At 53.5% G+C, this 19,038-nt stretch overlaps 6 protein-coding genes across 6 annotated transcripts; 3 read left to right on the top strand and 3 right to left on the bottom strand.

Moving 5' to 3' along the window:
* Nucleotides 1–12: 12 nt before the first annotated feature.
* DDI1 (DNA damage-inducible protein 1) lies at nt 13–2,729 on the bottom strand. The gene is made up of 3 exons (XM_062877575.1): nt 1,924–2,729; nt 1,243–1,856; nt 13–1,178 (listed from the first exon to the last, which is right to left on the bottom strand). Coding segments are annotated over exons 1-3 (1,365 nt in total). The 5' UTR covers nt 1,926–2,729; the 3' UTR covers nt 13–429.
* A 297-nt stretch (nt 2,730–3,026) lies between these two features.
* On the top strand, nt 3,027–5,332 carry QC761_304290 (uncharacterized protein). The gene is made up of 3 exons (XM_062877574.1): nt 3,027–4,107; nt 4,167–4,667; nt 4,735–5,332. Exons 1-3 carry the CDS (start codon nt 3,793–3,795, stop codon nt 4,762–4,764), a joined length of 846 nt encoding a protein of 281 aa, XP_062733358.1. The 5' UTR covers nt 3,027–3,792; the 3' UTR covers nt 4,765–5,332.
* URA5 (orotate phosphoribosyltransferase) lies at nt 5,089–5,778 on the bottom strand (the record flags this gene model as incomplete). Its single annotated transcript, XM_062877573.1, has 1 exon — nt 5,089–5,778. One exon carries the CDS (start codon nt 5,776–5,778, stop codon nt 5,089–5,091), a length of 690 nt encoding a protein of 229 aa, XP_062733357.1.
* A 319-nt stretch (nt 5,779–6,097) lies between these two features.
* Nucleotides 6,098–9,608, top strand: NOG1 (Nucleolar GTP-binding protein 1). Its single transcript, XM_062877572.1, has 8 exons — nt 6,098–6,516; nt 6,586–6,615; nt 6,676–6,704; nt 6,853–6,889; nt 6,979–7,085; nt 7,149–8,836; nt 8,899–9,227; nt 9,290–9,608. The coding sequence occupies exons 1-7, from the start codon at nt 6,485–6,487 to the stop codon at nt 8,938–8,940; spliced, it is 1,965 nt and encodes a 654-aa protein (XP_062733356.1). The 5' UTR covers nt 6,098–6,484; the 3' UTR covers nt 8,941–9,227; nt 9,290–9,608.
* On the bottom strand, nt 9,217–12,996 carry QC761_304260 (uncharacterized protein). Its single transcript, XM_062877571.1, has 2 exons — nt 10,268–12,996; nt 9,217–10,217 (listed from the first exon to the last, which is right to left on the bottom strand). The coding sequence occupies exons 1-2, from the start codon at nt 12,207–12,209 to the stop codon at nt 9,301–9,303; spliced, it is 2,859 nt and encodes a 952-aa protein (XP_062733355.1). The 5' UTR covers nt 12,210–12,996; the 3' UTR covers nt 9,217–9,300.
* Nucleotides 12,721–17,852, top strand: NMD2 (mRNA decay protein). The gene is made up of 5 exons (XM_062877570.1): nt 12,721–13,721; nt 13,774–13,818; nt 13,877–16,938; nt 16,994–17,298; nt 17,585–17,852. Exons 1-5 carry the CDS (start codon nt 13,703–13,705, stop codon nt 17,589–17,591), a joined length of 3,438 nt encoding a protein of 1,145 aa, XP_062733354.1. The 5' UTR covers nt 12,721–13,702; the 3' UTR covers nt 17,592–17,852.
* Nucleotides 17,853–19,038: the final 1,186 nt, after the last annotated feature.

Here is a 19,038-nt window from a genome sequence, read left to right as displayed (position 1 = left end):
GTTGTAGGTAGGGTATGCATGGGGGTGATGGTAGTGGTAGATAAAAGCAAGGGCAATTAGGTACGGCAAGATACGTCAAGTCCTGGGATCCAGTAAGAGAAAACAAACGGGGTTTAGATATGAATGAGCGTTGTTTGACTTTGTGAGGCTCGACGTGAAGTTCGGTAAATAGATAGGTTGGCACACAGAAGCTTATCAATTCCTGCCCAAACGCTACTTCACTGACTCCCAATTCTAAAGAGGAGTTTTCTCTCTTTTCCCGTCTCGTTTTTGTGTGTATAATTCCAGCAAAAAAAAAACCACCCAGGTAGGTCCGAAATATCTATCACAAACCGAGCGCAAGTTCAAAAAAAACACGCTATGCTACCTACGAAAGCTTTGCGCCAACGATCCAGGAGTTCGGCATGGTACCAGATCCCATAATCCCTCTTAAGCCTCGAAAATCAAGCTGGCAGCATACTCAACATTACCACCAGTAGCCTCCAAGGCCTGAATAGCCTGCTGCTCCGAGGCCCCCAGAGCCTTGAGCTGCTCGATATGCTCCCGGGGGAATCGCGAAGTTTGCTGCTGCTGTTGTTGTGGTGGTGGTGGTGGCTGTTGCTGCTGTGGCTGAGGCCGCGAGGGTTGAACGGGCGCTGCGGCGGGAGCAGCAGGCGGTGCCTCAGCCCGAGGGGCTGGTGAACCAGGAGCCGGAGCACCTGGGGCAGTGACAGCTCCGGTCCGTTGGCCGATCGTAGTACCGGCGGGACCGGGAGCAGTTGGCTCTTTTTGTACTTGCTCCTCAACATCCCTCGGGATGTCAGCCTCTCCCAAGAAAGGCACAACCTCCCCCTGGATGACCAGCGCGTTCTTGGCAAGGTCGATGCAAGCCTGATAACGCTTCAACATGTCCAAGCCGAGCAGGAGCTCCACCGTCTTACCCTCCATGACTGTGAAGCTGCAGGGAAGAAAGAGAGGGCCAATCTTTATTTGGGCCGAGTGGACACGGCCGAGAATGTTGGCTGTCCCGACACCCTTAGCGATACCAGCAAACCGCCTGTCAACCAGCCTCATGATACCGCAGGCTTCAGCACAACTCGGGCTCATGATAGTGGCCTGAGCGCCAGAGTCAACAAGAGCCTTGACCTTGTGCCCGTTGACCTCGACGTCGAGGTACAGCATATGCACATAACCGAAAACTGACATTTTGTTAGAGAGGTGCTCTTGTAAGAAGCGCTGGTACAGATAGTCAAAGGAACCTACCCTCGGGGTTATGCTCAATGGCATTTTGAAGGTTCTCCATGACACGCTCTTGCCGGATCATCTCTTCGATCTTCCTTTGAGCTTCCACATCAAACGGATCCTCATTCAGCCTCGCAATCATCCGGTGGCGCTCAGCCCGCTCCCGCCTCTCAACATCATACTGGCTGTTGAAGATTTGGGCGAACCTGACCGGATCGTCCAGCGCACCAGCCCACTGTGGTGATGAGTTCTCCACCTCTCGCCGAAGAGCTGGGTTGCCCAGAATCTGAAGACGGACGGTCTCGGGGTCCTGTGCTCCTGAGGGCGCCTGCGCTTGCTGACGAGACGGTCCTGCTTCCCCCTGTCCTGTTGGGATTCCGGTGCTACCACGAATGTCGCGAACGTGGAGGGCCATCATGTCGCCATCGTCGACGTTCAATTCGGCCAGTGTCTTGGAATTGTCGTTGATGAGCTTGCCATTATGGTACAGGTGTTGGGAGGTGGAGGGGTGGCCGGTTTCGACTTGGATCGAGCTTCGGAGGGTCTCAATGGTCATCTCCGGGTAGACATCCAGAGACAGGAGGTCCTGGTCGTCCGCCTGGGTTTCGGCGTTTGTGATTGTGAGCGTGATGCGCCTGGTGTTCGTGAGTAACCTGTCACCAAGAACGTTTGACGTGATAAAAGGTAAAAGAACCGACTTACATGTTTGTCGAGTCTGGCGCAAGCGGAGAGAGCGTCGATGGTAGTGGAACTAGACGGAACAAGTACGAGTGGTTGCAAGCGTTGGGATCAATGCCACTGGAAGAGAATCTAAAAGTAAAAATTTCAAGTTTCGAAGAGAGGAAAAGTCAGTCGAGGCGGTGGGTGTTGTGTTTGTCAACAGTCAAGCTCCGTTGTATGCTGTGGCACGAGGGGCAGCCCGAGGTAAGGTCTCAAGCTAAGTCGGTGACGGAGGGGCTCCAGTTTCCTTTCCGAGAAAGGCACCGCTAAAAGCCTTGGACGGGTAGCTAGAACCAGGGGGGCATAGGCTCCCTAAGATACCTGATTGGAGGGTCCAGACCTTTTGCTAGCCTGGGGAGCGTGGGGTAGAGACACGGAAGACGACCTGAGACTTCCAGAGTTCCCTTCAACCCTTTTTACGCCATTTCCAGTTTTTACAATCACCAATCACCAACCGACACAGGTGGCCATATCTATGCGGCTGTACACTTCTAACAGACTAAGATGCATTTAAGCTTCGCAAGCAGTGCTTCATGCCCCTGAAGTCGCAGTAGCGTTGTCGACCTGCCTTAGCATCCTACCTCTGCTGCTGAGCTGAGAGATGGAAGTTATTGGAAGCCCATCGAGGTTCTTCTATGCAGCAGGCAAGCTTCCCCGGGTGGACACATGGCCAGTTTTCTCAGGCAGTGAACAGTCAGTGTAGCGGTGTACATTGGAATCCAATGCCGAGCGAAAGGCCGTCCGTAAGACACGCGCTGCTGCCTCGTCTAGGCATCATGGATGCTGTTCATGACTGACCATCAGCAACAACTTGCAGGCTTCAGCGTTGGGATGAACTTTTCACCCTCGCAAGCTGGGGGCTCTTCAACCGGGCGACAAGGGCATCGAGTATATGAATCAGGGGATCAGTTGACCCCCCATGTATGCATCGATTGCAGCAGAGCTGGATGCAAGGCGCTCCGTCCGGTATTGGCTCGCTTGATAGATCACAACATGTTGGGACACCTAGAGCCAGGACGACTGACTCTTTTTTATCTCTTGCATGCAGCGCTCTGCATGACTACTACACCCTTTCTCTTTTTGGTCAGATTCTCAGTGAGAATTGTTTTTCGCACAGACGACTACATCTTCTCGATCTCCCTCTTGAGCCAGCTGGGGAAGAGATCGCCTCAAAACACCATCTCAGAAGCTTATCGGTGACGTCAGCCCGACCCCTGTTTGGCGTTGTGGATATTTCACGGAGATGGAGGGGGCGGGGTAAGTCACGGAGTGCCTGCCGGCATGCCTTGACCACGCCGTCAACACCGTTGTCGTTCTGATCGGCGCCGCCAACGTTGGATATTGACACCTGCCAACGTCAGGGTCCACCAGGGGTCCTGTTTGACAGGCGAATGACAGCAAAATTCCACTGACCGAGGGGCAAAGGCGTCTTCTGTCGTTCCCTTTTGCAAGTTCCCGCTCGCAAGGTGGATCTGCAGCTTAGACATTTGGGGATCTCATGACTGGTTTGTGGAAGTGAGTTTGGGCACCCATACTGCTCCGTTGACGCTTGGCCTTCGTACCTTCTTCCCAGCCTGGTGGTAAAGAGTACCGGTGATACAACGTTGCTTCGCTCGGTTCTTGACCGTTTCCACCTTACAACCTCGAGGCATTCAAGTTTGATATCTTTCGAATACCTAGCCGATCATCTCTCCATTGTGTTTATCATCATCACAAGTCATTTCGGGTGTCACTGGCCTTGACTTGACCACGTGGTGTAATATTGCATTTTCTTATTCATATTTCACCGCAGACTTCACTGTGTAGCTAGCACAGCGGCACACGACACAGCACAGCATCCCGTTTTCAAACATGGTCTCCCAAATTGAACAACAGCCGGCGAGGGAGGACGTCAACCCTCCAACCACAGCCAGCCCAGGCCCCGTCGATGGAGATCAAGCCATTGACGAGTCCTCCGATGCCGACGGAGACTTTGCCCAACTGCAAAAGACACTCAGTCAGAAGCGACGAGCAGAGAAAGACTCTCCCGAGTCGAGGCTTCAGAAGGCGCTTCCGTTCCCCTTTTTCCCAAACATCAGACCCCTGACCGTCTCTGACGCACCGTCATGCGTGCAATTGGAGAACGCCGCCTTCCCCAACCCTGACCATAGGGCGTCCCCTGAGAAGGTAAAACCCATGGTTCTTTTCTCAACATATCAATGAGGCTTTGCTAACACCCTTCCCAGTTCGAATACCGCCTCACCACCTGCCCCGAACTCTCCCTCGGCGTCTTCTGCACCGTCATCCCCTCCCAGCTTCCCTCCTCCTGCAAGCTCCCCACCCTTTCCACCGCCCGCCCGGTGGAAACCGACCGGGCTGATGGCGCCGTATCGGTGCTACTGGCGCATATCGTCTCCACTCGTGGGACTGGCAAAGTCGTCAGTGACGCTGATATGGACTACCCCAAAGACTGGCGGACACGACAAGGGAAGTCTGCCGAGGTGGGCCATCAGGAGACGGGGGGGCTGGTGGCGCTGCATTCACTTGCTGTTTTGCCTGGACTTCAGGGATGCGGGATAGGCAAGATGATCATGAAGGCGTATTTGCAGCAGGTGAAGGGTATGGGGCTGGGGGAGGGGGTGGGATTGATTTGCCAGGATTATCTGGTGGGATATTATGAGAGGTTTGGGTACAAAAACCTGGGGCCAAGCAAGGCGCAGTTTGGGGGTGGGGGGTGGAATGATATGGTGAGTGCTTTGCTGTTGTGAATTCATGAGAGAGGTGTTGTGGAGGACTAACGAAGTTGTTTTGCAGGTGTTTGATCTTTCTGGGAAACCAGAGTAGTGTTTCTGATATCTTCCGATGGCAACAGACTGCTATACGAGGCAGCGACTGGACATGGATTCCGAGCAGCAGAATAGGGAGATCCGAACCAACTTGGACCTCGTTTTTGAAATAGACAGGGGATATGTAACCGTTGATGTCGAAACATGGTAACTTTCGTGTGAGGATTACCTTGCTGTTGCACGGGCATAGTGACTCGATTCCAAGATCAGAGAGCTTCGACGCAGTCCTCAGAAGTCCCATTAGAGATGACCGGCATCCCCTCATGTTGATCTAGAAGCCTATCTCTGCCATATTTTTTCATTTCCTTTTTTCACAGGCACTTTAGTCAGTAGCTTTGTACTTCTCCCTATACTCCTCAGTCCGCTTGATATCCTCCTCTCCAACCAAGCCCTTGATCCCCTCAATAATATCATCCAATGTCAAAATAGCATAAATCGGCAGGTTGTACTCCTTCTTCAACTCGCCCAGCGCAGACGGCCCAGGCTTGGAATCATCCCCATCCTTGGCCGGAAGCTTCTCCATCCTGTCCAACGCAACAACGATGCCAGCTACGATGCCGCCCTCCTTCTCAATCTTGGCGATGGCCTCCCTCTTGGCGGTGCCAGCGGTGATGACATCGTCCACGATGAGGACTCTCTTTCCCTTTAAGGGGGCGCCGACGATATTGCCGCCCTCGCCGTGGTCCTTGGCCTCCTTGCGGTCGAACGAGTACTCGACCGAGGCGTACTTGTCGGGGTTAATCTGGCCGAGCTTGATGGTGGCGGCGGTGGCGAGGGGGATGCCCTTGTAGGCGGGGCCGAAGATGATGTCGTACTGGATGGGGAGGGAGTCGATTGTGAGGGCGTAGGCGGTGGAGATGGAGTTCAGGAGGTCGGCGCGGTAGAAGTCGCCGGCATTGAAGAAGTATGGGGAGGTGCGGCCTGATTTGAGGAGGAAGGAGCCGAATTTGAGGATGTTGCCGTCGATGGCGGATTTGAGGAAGTCTTTCTTGTATTGGGGGAGCTCGGACATGGTGGGCGGTGGTGGGATTTGGGGTATCAAAGGGGGTTGAAGTGGAAGCAAGATGGTATTTTGGGAGTGGTTATCGAAGTTATGGCTTAACCGTCATCGAGGCGCATATGGGTTGCCCCACCATGAAAAAGATTGGATTTTTTGATCGCGGGATGCATGGTGGGGTAATTGGCTGCTTTTCGTGCCGACAGGCGGGGCTGGAAAGGGGTGTAAGTGCACATTGTTATGGTGTCGATTATTCTACTGTATGATGTTTGGAAATATCAGGGCTCAGTTATAGCTAGTTGGGAGCTCAGGAGCTATACCTTAGCTTTCTGTCGTCGACCACACCTTAGGAAACAATCCTTTCAATATTCTTGAGATGGCAAGGAGCAACCCGTTCAAGGGTCCAGCCGTTGTGTTCAATGTGGCCCCGGTACCTTGCTGACCAGCTTGAACTCCACTGACATCTTGGCACCAGCCCCACTCGCCTGGAATTCCCACACACACCGCTTTCTTATCTTATCAAAAATCTTCTGCGGGCTGGAAAAAAATATTTCGAGGCGAGTTCTGCGGTCGGCCAAATCGACACCGCCCCGCTAGGACGCTGCGATACTCTTTTTCGCCTTCTTCACCCACGCCCACACCCCCCCCCCAAACCTCACCCACCACCACCACACCTCCTTATCACTTCCCCGGACAACGACAGACAAGACAGTTGCCCGACATGACGTGGAAGGATATTGCGCCCGTGCCTACGTAAGGATATTCAATTTCAACAAGGACAACGCTGGGACAAAACTGACTGATTCTTTTTGCTGGATGCAGGGCGCAGGAGTTTATTGATATCATCCTCTCGTAAGTTGAAGATATTTTCGACCCTCAAGACTGGGATGGGTGATGCTAACAGTACCACAGGCGGACACAGAGGAGATTGCCCACTCAGAGTGCGTACATCGAATAGGACTGCTTGTAGGAACACTGTTGCTGACTCGAAAATCGCAATCAAGTCCGTGCTGGCTTCAAGAGTACGTAGAACCTGGACAACGATGAGGACAATGGGATCAACAGTTTGCTAACACCATGCGCCTACAGTCAGCAGAATTCGCGCCTTCTATACCCGCAAGGTCAAGTCAGTACACCTCGCGATGCCTCTCCATCGTCGCATACCACTTCGAAGTCGACGACAATCTCGAACGGAACGCTAACCTTCAACCCCAGGTTCACACAGGAAACATGCAGCGAAAAGTTCGGCGCCATTGTTTCCAGCTTTCCCATCCTCACGGATCAGCATCCCTTCCACCGCGACTTGATGAATATTCTCTATGGTGCGTTTTGCTGGATTTGGAGGAGGTGAAGCTCGGAATGGTGCTGACGATTTGGTTCAACAGATGCCGACCATTTCAAGGTGGCCCTCGGCCAGGTCTCGACAGCCAAGCACTTGATCGAGACCATCTCTCGCGACTACGTCCGTCTCCTCAAGTACTCTCAGAGTTTGTACCAGTGCAAGCAGCTCAAGAGGGCCGCTCTCGGTCGTATGGCCACTCTCATCAAGAGGCTAAAAGACCCTCTCGCCTATCTCGACCAGGTCAGACAGCATTTGGCCAGATTGCCCGACATCAATCCCACCACCCGTACTCTCCTCGTTGCCGGTTTCCCCAACGTCGGCAAGAGTTCGTTCGTCAGCTCCGTCACCAGGGCCGATACCCCCGTTGAGCCGTATGCTTTCACAACCAAGAGCTTGTTCGTCGGTCATCTTGACTACAAGTACCTCCGCTATCAAGTAATCGACACCCCCGGTATTCTCGACCACCCCCTCGAGGAAATGAACACCATCGAAATGCAGTCCGTTACCGCCCTTGCCCATCTCAGAGCCGCCATTTGCTTCTTCATCGACATCAGCGAGCAGTGCGGTTACTCATTGAAGGCGCAAATCAACCTCTTCAAGTCGATCAAGCCCCTTTTCGCCAACAAGATGGTCTTTGTCGTCTTGAACAAGATGGATGTGAAGAAATTTGAGGAGTTGGAGCCAGAGATGCAGGCCGAGCTCAACAACCTCGTCAAGTCTGGCGATGTCGAGCTTCTCCGTGCTTCGTGCGCCACCCAGGAGGGTGTTCAGGACGTCAAGAACCACGTTTGCGAGCGTCTCCTCGCTGAGCGTGTCTCTCAAAAGTTGAAGGCTGGCACTGGCAGCAGCGGCAACATGGGCTCTCGCCTTACCGAGGTTATGGCCCGTATTCACGTTGCCCAGCCTATGGGTGGTGTTACTCGCGAGACTTTTGTCCCAGAAGCCATCAAGAACATGAAGAAGTACGACAAGAACGACCCCGAAAGAAGAAGGTTGGCTCGCGACGAGGAGTTCGAGAATGGTGGTGCCGGTGTGTTCAACGTCGATCTCAAGAGGGATTATCTCCTCGCCAACCCAGAATGGAAGTACGACAAGATCCCCGAGATTTACGATGGCAAAAACGTCTACGACTATGTCGACCCAGATATCGACGCCAAGCTTGCCGCGCTCGAGGAGGAGGAGGAGCGTCTCGAGAAGGAGGGCTTCTACAAGTCCGACTCGGATGTTGGCGATGAGTCTGAGGAGGAGATTCTCCAGAAGGCCGAGTTGATCCGTGAGAAGCACAAGCTCATCCGCAACGAGGCCAAGATGCGCAAGTCTCTCAAGAACCGCGCCATGATTCCTCGCAAGTCGCTCAAGAAGTCGTTCTCTCAGCTCGAGGACCACCTTGACCAATTGGGTGTTGATACCCAGGAGATTGACCTCCGTGGTCGCGCGGCCGTTCGTGAGACCCGTGGCAGATCAGTTGGTGCCCGCTCCAGAACCGGCACTGTTGACCCAGATGCCATGGATGTTGACAATGCTCCTTCGGCGAGAGACAGACTCCGCAGCCAGAGCAGACCCCGTGACAGGTCCGTCATGGCGACGAACCGTCGCGAGGATGGTGTCACAGACGAGCTTGTGCGGACAAAGGTGGAGAGGCAGGCCAAGCTTGCTCAGCGCAAGATGAACCGCATGGCGAGACAGGGTGAGGCTGATAGGCATATTGGTGCTACCATGCCCAAGCATCTGGTGAGTTTTTTTCTTTCTCTGTCTTATTCGCTGTCGAATTGGTATGCTAATGCGTGCTTTAGTTTTCTGGCAAGCGCACAATCGGCAAGACCAGCAGTCGTTAAGCGGCGGTGGTTTTTATGGTTGTTGTTGGAATTCGTCAGAGGTCTGGCCGGGGAAAATTGGGAGGAAGGGGAAACCAAAAGAAGGTTATATCAAGAGGTTTTATTGTTACCCATGGTTGTGGTCTGTTCATACTGTTTATGTTTTCTGTCTTTGCACATTTGGCGCATTGGAGTAATGTGAAAATCAATTATTTGTGTCATTTTTGGACCGTATGTGAGGCTGGCGAGATCTTGTTTTAATTGCTAGTCCATCTGTTGAAAGAAGGGGGAAGAGGGGTGAAAATAAGGTATGTTGATTAAGTCAAGCTTTTGTACACCGAAACTCGTGCTAATTTCACAAGATACATAGATGTGTGTTTCTCAAAAGAAGACGACATCCCCCTCGTCCCAGCCCAACCCGCCCCTTCCGGTGAATGTTTCTCTTATCGCCCTTTCCAACCCCTCAGGCCCGCAAACCAACACCAGCGTTTTCCCTTCTGGATCTGGCTTTCCGACGGCGGATTCGAAGAACGGGCGGTCCATCCTCCCTTTTCTGCCTTGCCAGGAGGCCTGGGGGCGGCTGAGGCTGTATACCAATTCCATCCTCTCCTTATTGCCCCTTGCCATGGCGTCGAGTTCGTCTCTGCACAAGATATCTTCTTCTACCCTGTTGCCGTCGAGGACAAGACATTTTGTTGGGTCGAGGGAGGGCGGGGAGGAGAGGATTGCGCGGAGGACCTGGAAAATGGGGGTGATGCCGCTCCCGGCGCAGATCATGACCAGCTTGGTGACGTTTCGCTGCTTGGAGTTTACGGAACATAGCCCGGGGGATAAGTAGAGAAACTTGCCGACCGGGCCTTTGAATTCCACCGGGGAGCGGAGGGGGAGGGCGTCGAGGGCGAGCGTCATTTTCCCTCCGCTAGAGGGGGAATCGGGGGAGGGGGGGTAGATTTTTATGAGGAGGGACAGGGTTCCGGTGGGGAGGGAGCCGGGGGAGATGGGGGTGTAGGCTCTTATTATTGTTTCTGGGGAGGAAAGGCGGACGAGGAGGTGTTGGCCAACGGGGAGGCCGAGTGTTTGGGTTGCGTGTTGGAGGGTGAAGGTGAAGATTTTGGTGTTGGGGGATACTTTGGTTTTGGAGATTAAAGTGGCGGGGAGCCATTGTTTGGGGTGGAGGAACGAGGGGCGGGGGGTGGCGGGGGGGGAGGATGGGGTGGGGAGGGAGAGGAGGGGGAGGGAGGAGGGGGTGAGGGTGCCGATGTGGTATCGGGGCATCATTGCTTTGGCGTTTTCGCTGTCTAGAGAGGGTTAGTGAGGGGGGATGAGAGGGAAGGGAAGGGGGGCTTACGGATGGCGAGGAATTCATCTGATATATCCTGAGCTGCGGCGTTGATTATGGAGGCGGCGCCGCCGGGGTGGCCTTCGAGAAAGGCGGTGCCATCGTAGACTTCCCCGTTCAGAACAAACCAAGGGGAGGCTTCGCTGTCGTGAGAGCGAAGCTCTTCTAGAGAAACCTCGCGGGAGATGGCGGGGTTTGTCAGGGAGATTTCCTTCTCTGGTGGGGAGGTTATAGGGTTGGTGAGGGTTTCGCCGCCCGCTTGACGCTCGCCCCAAAAGCCGTTTGTGAGGTCGCCGCCTGACTTTTTCACCCGTTCCATCCAGCCTCCGGGTTGGAGGGCGGGTTGGGTTGGGTGTTCAAACCGGAGGGTGTTGGAGGTCGTGTCGTGGTGGATGACGACGCGGAACCAGGGATTGTTCATCATCCCCAGGACCGACCAGTACATGTCCCTAGGCTGGACCATCATCGCCTCGTCCATGGCGCGGACAACAATGTCAGACGCCCCGGCGAGGGTGCCGACAGGGAGAGCGAGAGACCAGAAACACCAGCAGAAGGAGGCGTCACGCCCGTTTTGGGAGAGGTCGAGACGGCCGCCGTAGATGCGGCTTTCTGTCTCGGTGCGGTAGAGGTCTTCGGGGTAGGAGATGTTGCCCAAAAGCCAGGTCTTGCCTTGATCCAGGGAAATCTCCATGCGGGTGACTCTTTTGCCGCCGCCGGCGTAGGCGTAGCCTTTGAGCTCGTAGGTGGCTCCGTCTTGGATTTGGACGGTTTCTTCGTGTTGGGGGTACACGACGGCCGAGTTGGTGTTCAGGTCGTAGATGGCGTACCGCTCGTCTTTCCAGACTTGGACCATCTCTTCTGTCCCGTTGCCGCTTTCTTCGGGGCTGATTGTGGTGGGCAGGACGCGGTTGTCGTAGATGTGATACCAGTTCTCCGAGGGTTTGTCGCTGATGATCATCTTCTTGAGCCATTTCACGCTTCTCCCGCCAATCATACCCGGGATGATTACTCGAAGGGGCTTGCCGTGGTCGGGGTGGAGAGGGAGACCGTTCATCAGCCAGGAGATCATCATGCCTCTTTCTGGGTCCATAGCATGGCTCAGCTTCACCGACGTCCCGTAGTAGCCGTTGGGGAGGGCATCAGCGCCCTCAAAGTGCACAAATTTCCCCTTGCGAGTGTCGACGCCGGCAAGGGAAAGGAGGTGGCCGAGTGGTAGACCGGTCCAGAGAGATGTTGAAAGGCCGGCGGCGCCCCACGAGAAGCCTTTGGATTTGCGGACCTGGTTCTGTTCTTTGCGGCGGTTACCAGCGCAGACTAGTGTTACTGGGTAGGAGACGACTTCATCTTCGAAACGGGAGGAGATGAGATCTGCCAAAGTGAGGGTGACTGGTGAAGAGCAGAGGCCTTCGATGGTGAAAGACCATGATAGAGCGTCGGCATCGTGAACCTGAGGAACCGGTCCGTGGTTGCGAACATAGTGAAGATTGAGGGTAGTGAGGAACCCCTGGTCGTATAAAGGCGTGAGAGGGGCCTCAACGTTGAAGGGGTGGACGCCTGTCAGCCTGATAAGGGCAGGGTCTCTTGGGACAAAGCTGTCTGGTGTCTTGAGATCAAGAGGCAGCACTGAGATCGGAGTGGGAGCTGGCGGCAATGGATATGGTGCCGAAGTTGGCTGTGGGTGAAGAAGAGCTTTCTCAAAGTCCGAAAGAGGCGGCTGGTCTTCCGTCGGTGGTGATGACTGTGATGATGAGGATTGTTGATCTTGGTCCTGCTCTGAGGAAGACTGTGATGTGCTGGATTGGGAGTCGATATCGTCGAGGTTGGTAATCAATGGCTTCTCGAGGTCATAGAAGCTTCGTGGGATCCCATCTTCAGTGGGCTTTTGTTGTTGGAAGCTGAGAGGGGACTTGGTGAACGCCTGAGAGGCAGCAAGAGCTGAAGTTACTTCCATGTTGGGCAGCTGACGCTAACAAACACGATAATACTACATACAATGCTGAAGAATGGCAAAGGGAACTAGAGGGACCAACAGTAGAGAATGGTTCGATTGCTTCATATATACCTAAGGTAGGTATGCTACATACTATGCCACCTACGCCATCTGCTTGACGCTTGCTTCTCCGAGTGGCCGCGGGTGTTCATCGCAAGTGCTCAGAGATAAGGCGAGCGCCGTTTATTGATCGTTTTGGAGCATCCCTTTCCAGATCGGCACCCGTAGTTTCCGCGGATATACTGTACTCGAGTACAAGTTCAAAGACGGGGGTGGGAGGTTCTTATCAAGCTTTGACAAGCAGCCCGCCGTTGGACAAATCAGAGCGTCTGATAAGGAGGCCCACTTGAGAATGGGACGGAGATGCAAACTTCAGACTGGTGGTAGCCCTGGCCCAGATCCATTTAAAGCAGGGGCCGGTTCCCGTGCCTGTTTCTGTTTTGTACTGTAAACTCGGATCGTCCAACGCTCAGATCAGACTCGCTTTTGTCGGGAGTTTTGTCTCTATTTGAGGCTTTTGATATGGGCAGAGCTGTGAGAAACGTGACAGGGGTCAAGTGGGTGCCGAGACATGACGTCTGGCTGGGGAGCACAGCGGACCGTGACCCCCGTGCCAAGCATGCGGGCCGAACTGTTGATTGTTCGGATGTTCGGGGGCCACGGGCGACCAGAACCTGTGACTGGGGATTATTCAGAGAAAGACATGATCAGGAACAGAACGAATGTTCCTGCATATATATCGCTAGCAGTGGCCTATCAGGTATCGTATCTGCATATACTGGAGGGGCTGAGGCTGGCGTAACTTTGATCTGATAATTTCATGACACAAGATTGCTGGCCTCAAACCCTAACCCTTTCCCTGCGACTCGTGACCAAGACGGGTAGCAACAGACAGGCCGCTTCTCCTTGTCACAGATTCTCGAGTGGAACAACTGACATTAGCCATCTCATCGATGTATAAGGATCCCAATCAACTCAGAGAAGATCATATGTCGTTAACTAGGTTGGTCTGGCTGCTGAAAAGCCAACTACATAGCGGGGATCCCCAGTGCCAAGAACCGCGTGCCGCGCCAATCCTGGTGGGGGAGTGGAACTACAGCCTTTTGAGGAATTCAGCCAGGCCTGACTGACTGACTTTATTGATATCGTATTCCGTCACCGGACACTTGCTTCCTTGCCTTGGACTTCGAGACAGAAACAACACCACTCAGCAAAGGCAAAAACGAAACACCCTCTCTGGGCGCCCACCGTAGTAGTTGCCAGAGACCTGGAGCAAATCCCCATCTTGCCTCTAGAGGCCCTTCCCACCGAGCGTCACCGATGCCTTCCTTAGCTGACGGGGATTGTCGCTTCCGATTTCTGAACCCTTAGCATCTCGATCCATAGTCGACGAAAACGAATGATTGCGCCCACGTAAATCTCTTACTTGTACACAACAACAACAGTCGCCCATCATGGATCGCGCGCGCAGACGTATGTCTTATAATCGTCTCTACAGTAGTCATAGCTAACAATCGACTCTCAGGCGAGCTGCGCGAGCTCAACCAGAGGGCCTGGAATGGAGAGAAGGGTAAGCAGCTTCGACAACGAGCCTCGCTCCCCTCTGGTGATGCTGACACTCGTGACAGATCTCTTTCCCGTGGGTAAGCCCCTGGACTCGACCATGAAGAAGAATACCGCCTTCATCAAACGTCTCCGTACCGCAATTAGCCCCGCGACCATGAACACCTTTCTCCAGGAGATCAAGACTGTTAGCCTCTCCAAGTATCTCTCCGAAATCGTCTCCGCCTGCCACGAAGGCCTTTGCAAACTCAAATCCCCCGGCGAGATCGAAGCCGGCGTCGAAATTGTCAGCGCCCTCCATCAGCGCTTCGGTCCCGACGAGTTCACCATGTATCTGGGCTGGTATCTCGGCAAGGCTATGGCTACACCAGACAAGAGCTTCCTCAAAACCCTCTCGGCCGAAGCCAAAGAAAAGGAGGAACGCGACCGTCTGACCCGTCAGCGTGTCCTCCTGCGCGTCGTGACCGAGCTTTGGCTTGTAGGCATTCTCAAAACCCTCGACGACATCAAGCGGCCTGACGACGCTGCAAACGGAACCACGGGCAAGACCACTGAGGTCAAGTCCCGAGCAGCTGCCAAGGGAGGTGCTGCCGAACCGTTCCCTCTGGAAGTTCTGAAGGATCTCCTGGGCCACGACCGTGAACATGCAAATTTGCCTCTGCTGGTGATTTTCGTCAAGGCTTTTAGCTGGGATGTTTTGGGAGTCAAGTCTGATAGTCGAAAAACAGTCGGGGAAGATGGCACCACCAAAGAGGACGAGACAAACGAAGAGCAGGATGGCACGACGGAGGAAGATGCTCCCTTCACTTCTCCCGAGCTCCAAGAGCGCTTTAGAAACGTCCTCAGGCGATATTTTGAGGACGTCAAGGGCCATCTTGTTCGGGATCAAAAGGCCATTTACAGCCAGTCTCGCAAGAACGCCGAGGCCTACGTGAAATCGGGTGAAGTCTTTGAGGACCGTCAGGCGAACTTTGAGAAGCAGGTGAAGGCCCAGGAGCGCCTTGTGGCCAACGCCCATGTGATCGCCGAAATCATTGGGGCTGAGATGCCCGAGTTGAAGGATAGCGATGACGCCAACGCAAACGCGAACGGCTCGATCGGCATAGTAAAGGCGGGAGAGTACCTCCGTGGACAAGGCGATGGCTCCGGTATCTGGGAGGACGAGGAGGAACGTCGCTTTTACGAAAACCTGGTTGATCTTAAGGGCAAGGTTCCCGGCATGCTTCTTGAAGAGGTCAAGAAAAAGAAGGCCGAGGACGAGCAAGTCGGTAAGAAGATCGATCCGGCCGAGGTTGAGGCGAAGCAGGCGGAGGCTGCAGTTGATGAGCAGTCCATGGCCATTGCGAACAAGACTATTGGTGCTCAGGTTGATGCTCTTCTTGCTCGGCTTCCGGATCTCACCAGCAAGGATGCCATTGACCAAACCGCCATCGACTTTTGCTTTCTCAACTCCAAGGCTTCTCGGAACAGGCTTATCAAGGCCCTCACAGATGTGCCCAAAGGGCGGGGCGATCTCCTTCCCAGCTGGTCTAGGCTTGTCGCTACCCTTGGCCAATACATGCCAGACATTCCCAAAGGTCTTGTGGACTATCTTGATGCCGAGTTCCGCAGCCTCCAACGCCGCAAAGAGAAGGAGTTCTTGGGCCAGGTCAGACTTGGCAATATCCGCTATCTTGCCGAACTGACCAAGTTTGGGATTGTCCCTGAACACGTCGTTTTCCATTGCCTCAAGGTTAGTCTGGATGATTTCTCTCGAATGAACATCGAGATCATCTGCAACCTCTTGGAGAACTGTGGCCGATACCTGCTCCGCAACCCAGAGACGTCGCCTCGCATGGCCTCCTTCCTGGAGACTCTCCAGCGCAAGAAATCTGTTCAGCATATTGGACAAGCCGAGCGCATGCTTATCGAGAACGCCGTGTACTATGTCGATCCTCCTCAACGGCCGGCCATCCAGCAGAAGGAGAGAACCCCCATCGAGCTCTTTGTCCGGAAGCTGGTCTACACGGATCTGACCAAGCGCAACTACAGCAAGGTTGTCCGGCAGATCCGCAGGCTTCACTGGGAAGAAAAGGAGGTTGTGACAATCCTTCACAAGGTTCTTTCCAAGCCCGGAAAGGTCAAGTACAGCAACATCCATCTTCTCGTCGTCATTCTGAGCGCCATTCACCGCTATCATAACGAGTTCGTGATCAGCGTTATTGACACCGTCATCGAATCTGTTGTGTTTGGGCTTGAGCAGAACAACTTTGAATTCAACCAGCGCAGAATTGCCGAAGTCAAATACCTGGCAGAGATGTACAACTACAGGATGCTCGACCATCCTGTAATCTTTGAGATCATGTACAAGATCATGACCTTTGGGCATGGAGGACCGCCCATCCCCGGCCGTCTCGTATCCTTTGACATGCCAGACGACTTTTTCCGGATCCGCCTGATTGCGACAATCCTGGAGACCTGCGGTGTGTTCTTCAACAAAGGTGCAGCCGGCAAGAAGCTGGATTATTTCCTCTCCTTCTTCCAGTACTACATCTACACCAAGGACCCCCTGCCGATGGACATTGAGTTTTTGGTACATGACATCTTCTCGCTCACTCGTCCTCAGTGGAAGCTTGCTTCGAACTTGGAGGAAGCCTCGGAAGTCTTCCGGCTGGCCGTCATTCAAGATCACAAAACCTCAGGCATGGACAAGATTGCCGAGCAGGACGACAGAACTAGTGCTATGTCGAGCGACGATGAGGATGGCAATGATCTTCAGGCCGGAGAGCAAGACGATGATGACGACGAGGACGCGGCTTCCGATGAAGGCGAGGTCGAGGAATCTGAGCATCACGGCTCCTATGCCAACAGCGAATATGAAGAAGAGGAGGAGATTGTGGTCACCAGAGAAGAGGAGGAAGTCGATCCTGAATACGAGGAAGAGTTTGAGCGGGAGTATGCCAAGATGATGGCTGAGAGCTTTGGGGATGCGCGCAAGTTCGAGCGCAAACCTCAGTTCGATATTCCCCTCCCCGTCCGCCCGAAAGCCCGTGAGGCTACAGGAGGCGAGCCCGCCGAGACGGCCACGACCAACCCAGGCGGCACTATGGCCTTCTCTTTGCTCACGAAGAAGGGAAACCGTCAACAGGTAAGCTCTTCTCCGGACCTTTCTCCGAGTAACACATCACTAACTTGACCAAAAGACACGGACTGTTGAACTGCCTTCTGATTCCAACTTTGCCGTGGCTCTGATCAACCAACGCCAGGCAGCCAAGGAGGAACAGCAGCGCATCAAAAACCTTGTCCTCAACTACGATCTCCGCGAGAATGAGGAAAACGACGGTACTACCACCCTCCGGGACCCCCTTCAACTATACAGCAATATTTACAACCGTGCAGGCAACGAGAAAACCAATTCGTATCACCACCACAACCGCATCGACAACAGAGCCGCCAAGGAGCGCGGTGGACAGCGCGTCCGCAAGCTCCAACTCAGCGACGTCGACTGGTATGAACACCCCGGAAGAAGAAACCCCCTCTCCAAGTCTGCTCGAAACCCCGCGAGTGTCATTCAAGCTGCATGCGCTTCTTCGGAAGGTGGCGACCCTGCTTCTGCTGCGGACGACCGATTCTCTGGACAGGCCGGAACAAAACGCACTTTTGGCGCTCGCCGTGTGCGTTCTACTCCGGGTGGACAGCAGCAAGGAGGTCGCATTCGCAGGGGGCACTAGCAGTGAAGGAGATTGAGATAGTTTGCTGACGAGTACCGCGTTGGTGCGGATACAATGTGATAGGACATGATTCTTGCGGCGAAAGACTAATTTGGGCGTCTTTGTTCAAAACGCTCAATTTTTTATATCAGACATTCTTTATTACTTGAGAGCAAACGGACGACCCTGACGACGTGCTCTTTACCGACACCACTTGCCGGTCCCCCGATGGGAGGATCTACAGAGGTAGGTATGGGGCTGAGAAAGCTGACGGAGGGAATCGTGGAGGTTCGACAAAGAAAGGTTGTTGACCCGATTGCAGACGAGTAACTATCGCCGATTTAAGGGGGCAAAATTGGGGATGGGGGTATCCTAGGGGTCGAGTCGCTGGGGAAAGGGGGGGAAGGGAGGTGTATAGAAAATGAAAACAAGAGATGGTCAGAAGGGGGTTTTGTGGATGGAGAGAATGGGGGAAGGCTGGGTTTCAGCTGAGGGGAGGTTTTGAGGAGGGAGATGGGGGGTAGGAGTTGGTTCCTGTGAGAAGACTGGGCGCGGTGGGGGTTGGACTTGAGGCCATTGCTTGCGGTGGTTTTTCTGCGGGGTGGTTGCTAGATGGGGAGGAGGACAATGATGGCACTTTCTTTCCAGATTGCTTGTCGATCCAACCCCACTTGACCAACTGATGGTTCTCAGTCTCTCACTGCTTGCTGCTTATTTACATCCGCAAGTTGCTTGCTTGTTTGTCTAACCTATTGTTAACGATAAGCTGGCAAAGGGGGGGAATAAAGCGAGGTTGTGGACTAGCTATGCTCACTACCAACCTACTTACCTTAAGATACAGGGCAATTGTGAGGAAAAGTTAGATGAGAAGGTTAAATTGGTGATGATGGTGCCGTTTTCTTTCTTGACCGAGTGTTGCCAATGTCAATTACCTACTGAGAATGGTTTGCAATCTGTTCGGGAAGATTCGAGTAGGTTTGTTTGGTGGCAGTGGGTGCATAGAAAAGCGCCGTCTTGTGACTAACTACCTCACAACGCATACATTCTCGACTATCTATGCTTGAAAAGGCCTAACATTTACCATCTTTAGAGCCCCAGACACGCCTCCGAATTATTATCAAAGTGCCTGAGCTTCCACATCAGGTACAGATAGATTGAGCAAGTGAATTCTCCAGAGTGCCGATGTTATCAACCACTTATTGACATTTATGACGATCAAGCTAACTACCATTGGCGCGATAGGGCGGTTGCACTTGACTTTTGATGAGGCCATCACCAAGAATGTGCAATAACTGGCATGGAGATATGTCTTGCTTAATATGGCTAAGTCCTTGGGGGCTAGCTCCTAGTTTGCTTTCTAGTGTTTGGAAACGGAGACTGACCGCCTACCGTCGTCTTCAAGAATTTTCGAGTCACAATGATTTCTCGAGATCACATAACTCCTTCGGCTTCACAGTTGTCCACACCTTCTTAGGCGCCTAAGAATCGAACAAAAAAACTATATTCAGGGCTGGTAGGAGCTGCTAATAATGGAGGCT

Source organism: Podospora bellae-mahoneyi, chromosome 3 (assembly GCF_035222275.1).
Source record: "Podospora bellae-mahoneyi strain CBS 112042 chromosome 3, whole genome shotgun sequence".
NCBI lineage: Eukaryota > Fungi > Ascomycota > Sordariomycetes > Sordariales > Podosporaceae > Podospora > Podospora bellae-mahoneyi.
Note: the sequence above shows the minus strand (reverse complement) of the source record. Positions and strands in the feature narration are given on the sequence as shown.